The sequence below is a fragment of the Entelurus aequoreus genome, linkage group LG27, assembly GCF_033978785.1.
Source record: "Entelurus aequoreus isolate RoL-2023_Sb linkage group LG27, RoL_Eaeq_v1.1, whole genome shotgun sequence".
Lineage (NCBI taxonomy): Eukaryota > Metazoa > Chordata > Actinopteri > Syngnathiformes > Syngnathidae > Entelurus > Entelurus aequoreus.
Window position 1 is genome coordinate 12,767,768 of NC_084757.1, and position 11,132 is coordinate 12,778,899.

The following is an 11,132-nucleotide window of genomic DNA, read 5'->3' on the forward strand; positions in this document are numbered from 1 at the left end:
CGCGGCAACAAGCTGTTAGCTCCCTCTGATCGCGGCGTCGCTAAAAATAGTTTAACAGTATGACTAATACTTCGTTAACATTGAAGTCACAAAAAATAAATTGAATATTGTTGCCGTCTTTTGGATGTTTTTCTAGAGGGATTTATGGGCAGAAAAGAGGATTATAAGCGGACTTTTATTAACGAGTTAAAATGCATTAAGAAAAATACATCTATCGTCTTGTCTCTTATAATGATAGTGAACAATAGGCAAAATTCCAAAAAAAGTGCAGTTCCCCTTTAAGAAAATACCGCAATATTTATACATAAATGACATTTTTATTGTCAAGATGTCATTCAGGAAACTTTAACGTTGTACTTGAATGCATGTCATTTATTTGCACAAAACTTTTTTTTATCACTTATTTCAGGCTGTATTTTGGAGTGAAATTTGCCAGTAACCACACGCATCGGGGGTCTCCTCACTTGTTTGTGTATTGTTCTGATCACTCACCATATAGCAGTTAAGATAAAAGACCATGTACTGGAAAATATATGTATGATTAGTCTTCGTGTGCACGTAAATAATGTGATATTTTTTTGTAGTTAAACACATGAGTTACCTGATTAATTTTGACAACTCTACTTGAATTGAGCATTACCATCCATATAAAGGTAGAATGTTTGAGGCCACATTTATTGGATCTCATTTTGTTGTGAAAGAATATAACTATGACAGGAATGTGCAAACTTTTTACGATGCGGTTTATTCAGAGCCGATACCGATTATTAGTAGCAAAGGAGGCAGATATTTGTAGCCGGTATTCATTTTCAGTAAAAAAAATTTAAACATGAATAGTATGTGTAAGTAAACAGCTGGACAAGGATTTAGGTAGTATTTTCCGGACCATAGGGCGCACTGGATTATAAGGCACGCTGCCGATGAGCGGGTCTAGTCAGGTCTACACTAGGGCTGCAACAAGTAATCGATTAAATCGATTAAAATCGATTATTAAAATAGTTGCCGAATAATTTGGTCATCGATTCGTTGGATCTATGCTATGCGCATAGTTTTTTTTTAAAGTTTTTTTAATAAACCTTTATTTATAAACTGCAACATTTACAAACAGCTGAGAAACAATAATCAAAATAAGTATGGTGCCAGTATGCTGGTTTTTTTCAATAAAATACTGGGTAGGATAGACATGTATTTTGTCTCTTTTATCCGATTTTTAATCGATTAATCGAAGTAATAATCGACAGATTAATCGATTATCAAATTAATCGTTAGTTGCAGCCCTAGTCTACACGTATCTTTTATGTGTGACTGCCATCTCCTGGTCACACTTATCATTTAACCATGTACCAAATAAAAAAGCTTCAAGGTCGGTAAGCACAACCAAAATTATTTTGTACATTAGGCGCAGCGGGTTATAAGGCGCACTGTCGAGTTTTGAGGAAATGAAAAAGATTTTAAGTGCGCCTTATAGTCCGAAAAATGTGTAAGCGTTTCAGTGGGTGGAAAAAGGCAACTCTTCACAAGCAGGGCAAAGGAGCTGGTGCTTGAGCAGTGTTTATCTACCTAATTACCGTATTTTTCGGAGTATAAGTCGCTCCGGAATATAAGTCGCACCGGCCGAAAATGCATAATAAAGAAGGAAAAAATATATATATAAGTCGCATTTTTGGGGGGAATTTATTTGATAAAACCCAACACCAAGAATAGACATTTGAAAGGCAATTTAAAATAAATACAGAATAGTGAACAACAGGCTGAATAAGTGTACGTTATATGAGGCATAAATAACCAACTGAGAACGTGCCTGGTATGTTAACGTAACATATTATGGTAAGAGTCATTCAAATAACTATAACATATAGAACATGCTATACGTTTACCAAACAATCTGTCACTCCTAATCGCTAAATCCCATGGAATCTTATACGTCTAGTCTCTTATGTGAATGAGCTAAATAATATTATTTGATATTTTACGGTAATGTGTTAATAATTTCACACATAAGTCGCTCCTGAGTATAAGTCGCACCCCCGGCCAAACTATGAAAAAAACTGCGACTTATAGTCCGAAAAATACGGTATTATTTATTTATTTTTTTAAATACTAACTCCAGGTATCATATGTGTGTATAATATACATGCTAAGTGAAGTGAATTATTTGAAGTGAATTATATTTATATAGCGCTTTTCTCTAGTGACTCAAAGCGCTTTTACATAGTGAAACTCAACATCTAAGTTACATTTAAACCAGTGTGGGTGGCACTGGGAGCAGGTGGGTAAAGGGTCTTGCCCAAGGACACAACGGCAGTGACTAGGATGGCGGAAGCGGAAATCGAACCTGGAACCCTCAAGTTGCTGGCACGGCCACTCTACCAACCGAGCTATGACTCCCCGCTAATGTAGTTTTGTTGTTGTTAAAAAAAAAGAGGCCAAATCCGATAAAAAGAGGCTGATACTGATATACTTCAACTGCTGTACTTCAAAACGCCAAATATCGGCGCCGATAGTTGGTCGATCTCTACTTTTATTTAACCTATCACTGTGAAGGACTTGCTGCTAATCCCAAAGACACCAAAATAAGAGTGGATCCTTGCAAGTTGACAAATAAATGACCGCTCACCCGTCCATGCTTGCAGATGTAGTCAAAGAGCTCCCCTCCTGACACATACTCCATAACCATGAAGAAATCTGTTGGCGTGCTGATCACTTGGTACCTGAAACATAGCCGCACATTAGAGAAAAGTCCAAAACAATTGATACAATGCTCCTATCTCCAATTTAAAAAGCCAGTTGTGATTATTATAGAATATCACAGGGACTAAAAGCCACGTCTCATAGATGGCTGCTCTTAGGGGGTGATGCTTCCTCAGCATCCAATGCCTTAAAGGCCTACTGAAACCCACTACTACCGACCACGCAGTCTGATAGTTTATATATCAATGATGAAATCTTAACATTGCAACACATGCCAATACGGCCGGGTTAACTCATAAAGTGCAATTTGAAATTTCCCGCTAAACTTCCAGTTGAAAACGCCTCTGGATGATGACGTATGCGCGTGACGTAGCCAGTTTAACAGAAGTATCGGTACCCCATTGAAGCCAATACAAACTAGCTCTGTTTTCATCTCATCATTCCACAGTATTCTGGACATCTGTGTTGGTGAATCTGTTGCAATTTGTTCATTGCATTATGGAGAAAGAAGCTGAGCAAGCAAAGAAGAAAGTTGTCGGTGCGAAGCGGAGTATTTTGCGAGGGAAGTCAGCAACACAACACAGCCGGTGTTTCATTGTTTACATTCCCGAAAGATGCAGTCAAGATCGAAGAATTCGGACAACAGAGACTCTTACCAGGAGGACTTTGACTTCGATACACAGACGCCTGTAGAGAACTGGGACAACACAGACTCTTACCAGGATTACTTTGATTTGGATACACAGACGCGGTACCGTGAGTACGCAGCTGCGCTTCCAAACATTTGATCGCTTGCCCGTACGTGCGTGTCACGTACGTAACTTTGGGTAAATATATAAGCTTTATGAACCTTGGGTTACGTGAACAGTCCTTTGGGCTGAGTGATTGTGTGTGTTGTGCAGGTGTTTGAATTGTATTGGCGGGTTATATGGACGGGAGCTAGGAGCTAGGAGCTAGGAGCTAAGAGATTAATTTGTGGGATATTAAATATAAGCCTGGTTGTGTTGTGGCTAATAGAGTATATTATATGTCTTGTGTTTATTTACTGTTGTAGTCATTCCCAGCTGAATATCAGGTCCCACCCGCCTCTCACAGCATCTTCCCTATCTGAATCGCTTCCACTCCCCACTAGTCCTTCACTTGCACTTTCCTCATCCACAAATCTTTCATCCTCGCTCAAATTAATGGGGAAATTGTCGCTTTCTTGGTCCGAATCGCTCTCACTTCTAGCCGCCATCACTGTAAACAATAGGGAACTTTGCGGAAATGTTCAACTGACTACGTCACACTACTTCCGGTAGGGGCAAGCCTTTTTTTTGTCAGATACCAAAAGTTGCGATCTTTATCGTCGTTATTCTCTACTAAATCCTTTCAGCAAAAATATGGCAATATCGCAAAATGATCAAGTATGACACATAGAATGGACCTGCTATCCCCGTTTAAATAAAAAAAATTCATTTCAGTAGGCCTTTAAAGCTAAAAGTTGTGTATACGTCAGTGGCGGTGATCCACAGCACACTGCCTCGGAGGTCACATATCAACCATAACTTGCAGGGTGACAGAGGACTAAAACCCTTACTGGGGGGGGGACTAAAAATAACACTTGAGAATGTTGAGACTCTGTTTGGCAAAAAGAGTGGAGAGCGGAGAGAGAGAGAAAGTAGGCAAGGTCAAAGGGAAAACATAAGCAGAGCTAAGACATCTTGATGAGGGTTTAACTGTGCGGAGGGAATTCCACTGTATATTAGATGTAGCTGGTTTGTGCTGTGCAATACACAAGTTAAAACATGACCTCTGGAGAATGCGCCGTTTTGTGGGCGATCCTATTTACGTCCAGAAAGCCCTCCTTCAGGCCGAGCACCCTTTGACGGCCGTCATTTTTATTAAAAATGGCAGAGCATTTTAGCATGCATGTGCATCTTGATGGGGATTTAACCATGTAAGGAAATTCCACTGTATATTATTATTATTATTATCATCATATATGCAGTGTTTCCCACACATTCATTTATTTGTGGCGGCCCGCCACGAAAGAACTATGTCCGCCACAAATAAAAAAAATACTTTTTTTTTTTTTTGTCCTGTCCAGCTTCTCAGGCAAATCATATAGTTGATGTAGATGCCCATATAGGCTGTTCAGATTCACTTTACAAAAGAGAAGTGCAGGATACTTCTCTTGTTGCCTTATTTGTATTTGACCACTACTGTTTTCTGTTTATTTGTTACTGACTGTGGCAGGACACCTCTGCCTCTGTTTCACTTTATGTTGCTGGTAAATAATATGGTTGTAGTAGTAGACTAAAGTTAAATGATCTAGTATGCACTAATTAAAGGGGCAGAGCTTTAAGAGACATTTTAGCTTTTATATTTTATAAGATATATTTTTTGTAAGAACCACAATTAATAAATGGATTTCAGTGAATAACTTATTGTTCAAATCTGTATATAAATATGTACATAAAGTGTTGTAATTATATTGTAAAATGGATGGATGGATGGATGGATGGATGGACGTTTAAAACAAAACTGTTATTATTAATTAGTAAGTATACATTTTTTGAGCCTTTTTAGAGAAAATCATATCATTGTAGTAAATTATGCAAATTACTCAATGTCATGTTGACCACGCCCATAGCCACGCCCCCACCGCCACAGGTATCTTGGCAGTTTATGGGAAACACTGTATATGTATATTTAATTTTTTTGGTATTATTATATTATTATTATTGACCATGTTCGTGATTCATTTCAGTTCGAACAAGGTAATCAGCTGTTAGCATATACTACCTAGATCAAACATGGCAGAAATGTCTGTTAGGAGATATACCGCAGTAGTAAACAGTAGGGATTCTACGATGCTCGGTATAATCCTGCACGGAACAATCCGCCTTTATTGACCGTGATTCTCTGAGTGTTTTTGTGTCCGTGTGTGTGTAAGCGACCGTCATGGACGTCAGGCTCGTCACGGTGTAATTCCTGTTCAATGTGCCCATTACACAGCTGGAAGTGCAGCCCAAAAGAACAAAATGAAGAAATATAGCCAACAATAGCACATAAGTTGAAAAACAACATTTAGAAGGAGCAGCAACTTTAGTGACATTATTTCTAAAGGCTTAGTGGCCACATGTGTGGACAGCACCTTTTAGCTTTTATTTCCAAAATTGTGTACACTACTGAATTGGGGTCTTATGGCCGCTTATGTGGACACTTATACTGCCATCTGGTGGTGTCAGAAGAGTATAACATACAATTGAATTTGGAAAAAAAAGTGTAAAAATAAGAATTAGCATGTCACTAAACATGAAGTACACATTTGTGTACTTATGGACTAAGTACATCATATAAAAAGATGATTCTTAGTTTTTACTCTAATTAGGGTCCAATAAGCCCAAATAGCAAAGAGAAATAAAAAAAAGCATGTAAACAAACAGCTTGGGCCTTAAGAGGTTAAGTTTCATCGCAGCTCACCAGTAAACCTGCTCTGAATGCAGACTCGCAGGTGTGACTGAAATACTTTAGGTCATTAGTCCCAACAGTGTTTCTTAATCATATGGCCAATTCTTTGGCCGCCAAAAATTATCAGTTTTTCAGCTGTGGTCCGTATAGGCCGCAGGGGTACTCAGTTGTAATACACTTTTCCACCACTTGTGGCAGTAATGACAATATCAAACAAACAGAAGAAGTCTAAAGCTAAAGTGAGAGAGGTTTCTTAAGTGCAAAAGTTATGACTAATGGTGAATACCGTGATTTCCGGACCATAGGGCGCACTGCCGATGAATGGTCTATTTTTTTCATCTTTTTTCATATATTAGGCGCACCGGATTATAAGGCGCATTAAAGTTCAAATTTGAATGACAATAAAAGGAAGTCTAAGTCTAAAGGAGTGATATTATTTCAATTTTTTTCTACATTTAAAACACTTCCTTGTGGTTTACATCAGTGGTCCCCAACCACCGGGCCGCGGCCCGGTACCGGTCCGTGGATCGATTGGTACCGGACCACACAAGAACTAAAAAAAAAAATTATAATAATTTATTTTTATTTTTTTAAATTAAATCAACATAAAAAACACAAGATACACTTACAATTAGTGCACCAACCCAAAAAACCTCCCTCCCCCATTTACACTCATTCACACAAAAGGGTTGTTTCTTTCTGTTATTAATATTTCTGGTTACTACATTATATATCAATATAGATCAATACAGTCTGCAGGGATACAGTCCGTAAGCACACACGATTGTATTTTTTTATGACAAAAAAAAATAAATAAAATCACTATGTATGTTTTAGCGCTTTCATGGTGAGTTTACTGACAGATATAAGTAAGAACTTTACACTACTTTATATTAGAAATGGCAACAGCGGAGGATGAATGTCCCATAACAAGAAGATAGAGAAAAAGAAGCTTATCAACTACGCGGACGCTAGCAATTTTTCAGGATTTATGCAGATCCCAATTACAGATCAGCAGGTACCAGAAGGTAAGAAAAGTTGCTTTTGCATAATATTTTTATGTTTTATGTTCAACTTTAATATTGCAAAACAAAATGCCAGATAATATGTCTTACCTTATACACACCATAATAATACTTGTAGGTTTAATGCGCCAACAATCCATCAAGCGGTGCGGCTTCATAGCTTACCAAAGTCATACTAAAACATTTTGATAAGATTTTTGAGCGCCGTGTGTAATGTTCTATATTTTCAATGGAACATTTAAAATGTTGGTGTTGTTTATTTGAGAGACATCTTAGTGCAGGCTACACTCATCTCTTATGTTTGATTGCCATCTACTGGTCACACTTATCATTACACCATGTACCAAATAAAATAGCTTTGAGGTGGGTGAGCTCAACCAAACTTATCCCTTACATTAGGCCAGTGGTTCTTAACCTTGTTGGAGGTACCGAACCCCACCAGTTTCATATGCGCATTCACCGAACCCTTCTTTAGTGAAAAATAAAATGTTGTTTTTTTTCAAATTCAAGACAAAGTTATATGTTTTTGGTAACACTTTAGTATGGGGAACATATTTTAAGTAACAAAGACTTAATTTAGAGTAATTTGGTTAGGGTTAGGGTCAGGGTTATAGTAAGGCTGTGCCGAATAAGGCATTATTAAGTACTTAATAATGATTAGTTAAGAGCCAATATGTTACTAATTTGCATGTTAATAAGCAACTAATTAATGGTGAATATGTTCCCCATACTAAAGTGTTACCATGTTTTTTTACTGGTGCACAAAATGAAGCGTGCATGAACATCACCTTGTTCAAACAACAAAACCAACACAGTGCATAAACTCACAACAAATTACACACCCGCAAATCAGTCTGACTTCTGCTGTTGCCGTATCCGTAATACGCCGATAGGGAGACGTTTTTATTTACACGATGAGTGGGGGGTGTTTTGACCTCCGCCGAACCGAACCCCTAGGGTTCCATCGAACCCAGGTTAAGAACCACTGCATTAGGCGCACCGAGTTATAAGGCGCGCTGTCGAGTTTTGAGGGGGAAAAAAAAAAGGATTTTAAGTGCGCCTTATAGTCCAGAAAATACGGTATGTATTTTCATTTACACTTACATTTTATTGACGGTTTAGATAACATATTCTTTTTTATTTTCCACAACGTAATTGTATGTAAATCTATTTGTGTTAGTTATTTATGAGGCCCTTATTATGCACTACATTTGATTAGTACTTATTTTTCTAATCAGCCTGACCTAAGCCTAATGTTTATGTGTTGACTAATTTTTTAAATTTTTTATGAACAACACATGCTTTCATATCATTTGACGAGTTTGCAAACTGTAAGTAGGTTAGTTATAATTTTTGAAAATAATTAAAATCAGGTGTAAGATTACTAAATCAGTGCTAATATTTGAGTAGGTCCCGGGCCCCTCTGTAGTGGAAAAGTTAGGCCCTGATGTCAAAAAGGTTGAGAACTCCCTGATTTAAAGTATTCCTCACTCACAGCTTGATGATGTGCGGGTGCCGGAACAGTTTGAGATTCTGGATCTCTCGCTTGATTTTGCCCACGACATCCAGGCTGCGAATCTTCTGCCTGTTCAGGATCTTCACTGCCACCTTATGCCCCGTCAACTGGTGCTCCCCGACTAAATGACGCCAAGGAAGACAAGATGCAAAACAGGATGATTGGTTGAAAATATCAGAAAGGAATTGTGTTACTGCTCTTTGTTTATTCACGTTTATTTAACAGTAGAATTAACTGAATGCAGTGAGCCCTCTTTCCAGTCATCCACTGCAAGCTTACACACAGGATTCAAAGACATCGCTTCCCTCCTCTCAACACACGAGTGAGAAATTCCACAAAGTAGCAAAAATGAAGAGGAAAAATATGATCACAGAGCCAAATGACTGGGGGAACATTTCAGCTTCAAATCGGAAGGGCAATATAAGCCCATCAACACAAACGAACAAGTGAGAATGCCGTGATACCAACAAAAAAAAGAATGTTATTTCAACTGGGGAAAAAAATACTTTAAAATGTTCAATATTTATTTAAGTTAAATGTGTTGGCCCTGCGATGAGGTGGCGACTTGTCCAGGGTGTACCCAGCCTTCCGCCCGAATGCAGCTGAGATAGGCTCCAGCACCCCTCGCGACCCCAAAAGGGACAAGCGGTAGAAAATGGATGGATGGATGATTTGCTTACAGAAATTAGTCTTTGTTTATTTATAAAGAATTACAAAAAGTGACTTACTTCTCAATTAAAGTACAATGGTAAACAGTTCTACGATTGATAAGTTTATATCCTTTTAAAAGGTTATATTATCTATCCATCCATTTTCTACCGCTTGTTCCTTTCGGGGTCGCGGGGGGTGCTGGAACCTATCTCAGCTGCATTTGGGTGGTAGGCTGAGTACACCCTGGACTAGTCGCCACCTCATCACAGGGCCAACACAGATAGACAGACAACATTCATTATTATTATTATTATTACATTTATCAACAACACCCAGAAACGCCACCGGCTTCGCTGGGCTCGAGCTCATCTAAGATGGACTGATGCAACGTGTAAAAGTGTTCTGCGGTCTGACGAGTCCACATTTCCAATTGTCTTTGGAAACTGTGGATGTCATGTTCTCCGTACCTAAGAGGAAAAGAACCATCCGGATTGTTATAGGCGCAAAGTTGAAAAGCCAGCATCTGTGATGGTATGGGGGTGTATTAGTGCCCAAGGCATGGGTAACTTACACATCTGTGAAGGCACCATTAATGCTGAAAGGTACATACAGGTTTTGGTGTTGGCATCCAAGCAGCGTTATCACCGCCCCTGCTTATTTCAGCAACACAATGCCAAGCCGTTGAGACTTTTATTAGTAGATTGCGCAGTACAGTACATATTCCGTACAATTGACCACTAAAGGGTAACACCCGAATAAGTTTTTCAACTTGTTTAAGTCGGGGTCCACATTAATCAATTCATGGTGTTACAACAGCGTGGCGGGTACTAGACTGGCCTGCCTGTAGTCCAGACCTGTCTCCCATTGAAAATTTGTGGCGCATTATGAAGCCTAAAATACCACAACGGAGACCCCCGGACTGTTGAACAACTTAAGCTGTACATCAAGCAAGAATGGGAAAGAATTCCACCTGAAGAGCTTCTAAAATTGAGTCTCCTCAGTTCCCAAACGTTTACTGAGTGTTGTTAAAAGGAAAGGCCATGTAACACAGTGGTAAAAATGCCCCGATGACAACTTTTTTTTGCAATGAGTTGCTGCCATTAAATTCTAAGTTAATGATTATTTGCACAAAAAAATTAAGTTTCTCAGTTGGAACATTAAATATATTGTCTTTGCAGTCTATTCAATTGAATATAAATTGAAAAGGATTTGCAAATCATTATATTCTGTTTTTATTTATGACCTACACAACACAGCTGGTGTTAAATGTTGTTTTGCCAGTTTAGTTTGCAGCTGAAGCAAACAAGGTCAAACACAGGGTGGTCAAAACTACAAAAAAAAAACACTGACGTGTAAGCACATGTTATTGTTATGAAACGCAGAATGTCGCACACTTTATACATTCTCTTTAATAGCTACATTTATCTCACAACAGAGTAAGATAATCGACTCTGAGTCGCACTGATTAACCTCAAACAGTAGTGGGTGTCTTGCAAGATAAAATGGGGGCTAAACCGGTTAAAAAAAATTTTAAAAAAAAAGTAAAATATATATTTGTGATAGTGTTATACTCTAAATAATTCCACCTGCCATTGATTTCGGTCCAGGAATTTGACTTTCAAACAACCGTATTCTCAAAGGCTATTTACGCAGTGGCTTTCTGACGTTGCTATCGTTGCTCCGGGCAGCTACGCCAAAACACTACACTAACTGTACGTCCGAAAAAGAGGACGGTGAAGAGGGTCTCACGGTGACAACTTCACAGCCGAAACGCTCCACAAAAAAACATAAAC

At 38.5% G+C, this 11,132-nt stretch overlaps 1 protein-coding gene across 1 annotated transcript in view; it reads right to left on the reverse strand.

The window, feature by feature from the left end:
• prkaa2 (protein kinase, AMP-activated, alpha 2 catalytic subunit) overlaps positions 1-11,132 on the reverse strand; it is a 35,404-nt gene that overhangs the window by 24,090 nt on the left and 182 nt on the right. The window contains exons 2-3 of the mRNA XM_062038485.1: positions 8,668-8,809; positions 2,618-2,711 (exon numbers count right to left, since the gene is read on the reverse strand). Coding sequence (XP_061894469.1) covers positions 2,618-2,711; positions 8,668-8,809 — 236 coding nt within the window. The remainder of the gene's footprint in view (positions 1-2,617; positions 2,712-8,667; positions 8,810-11,132) is intronic.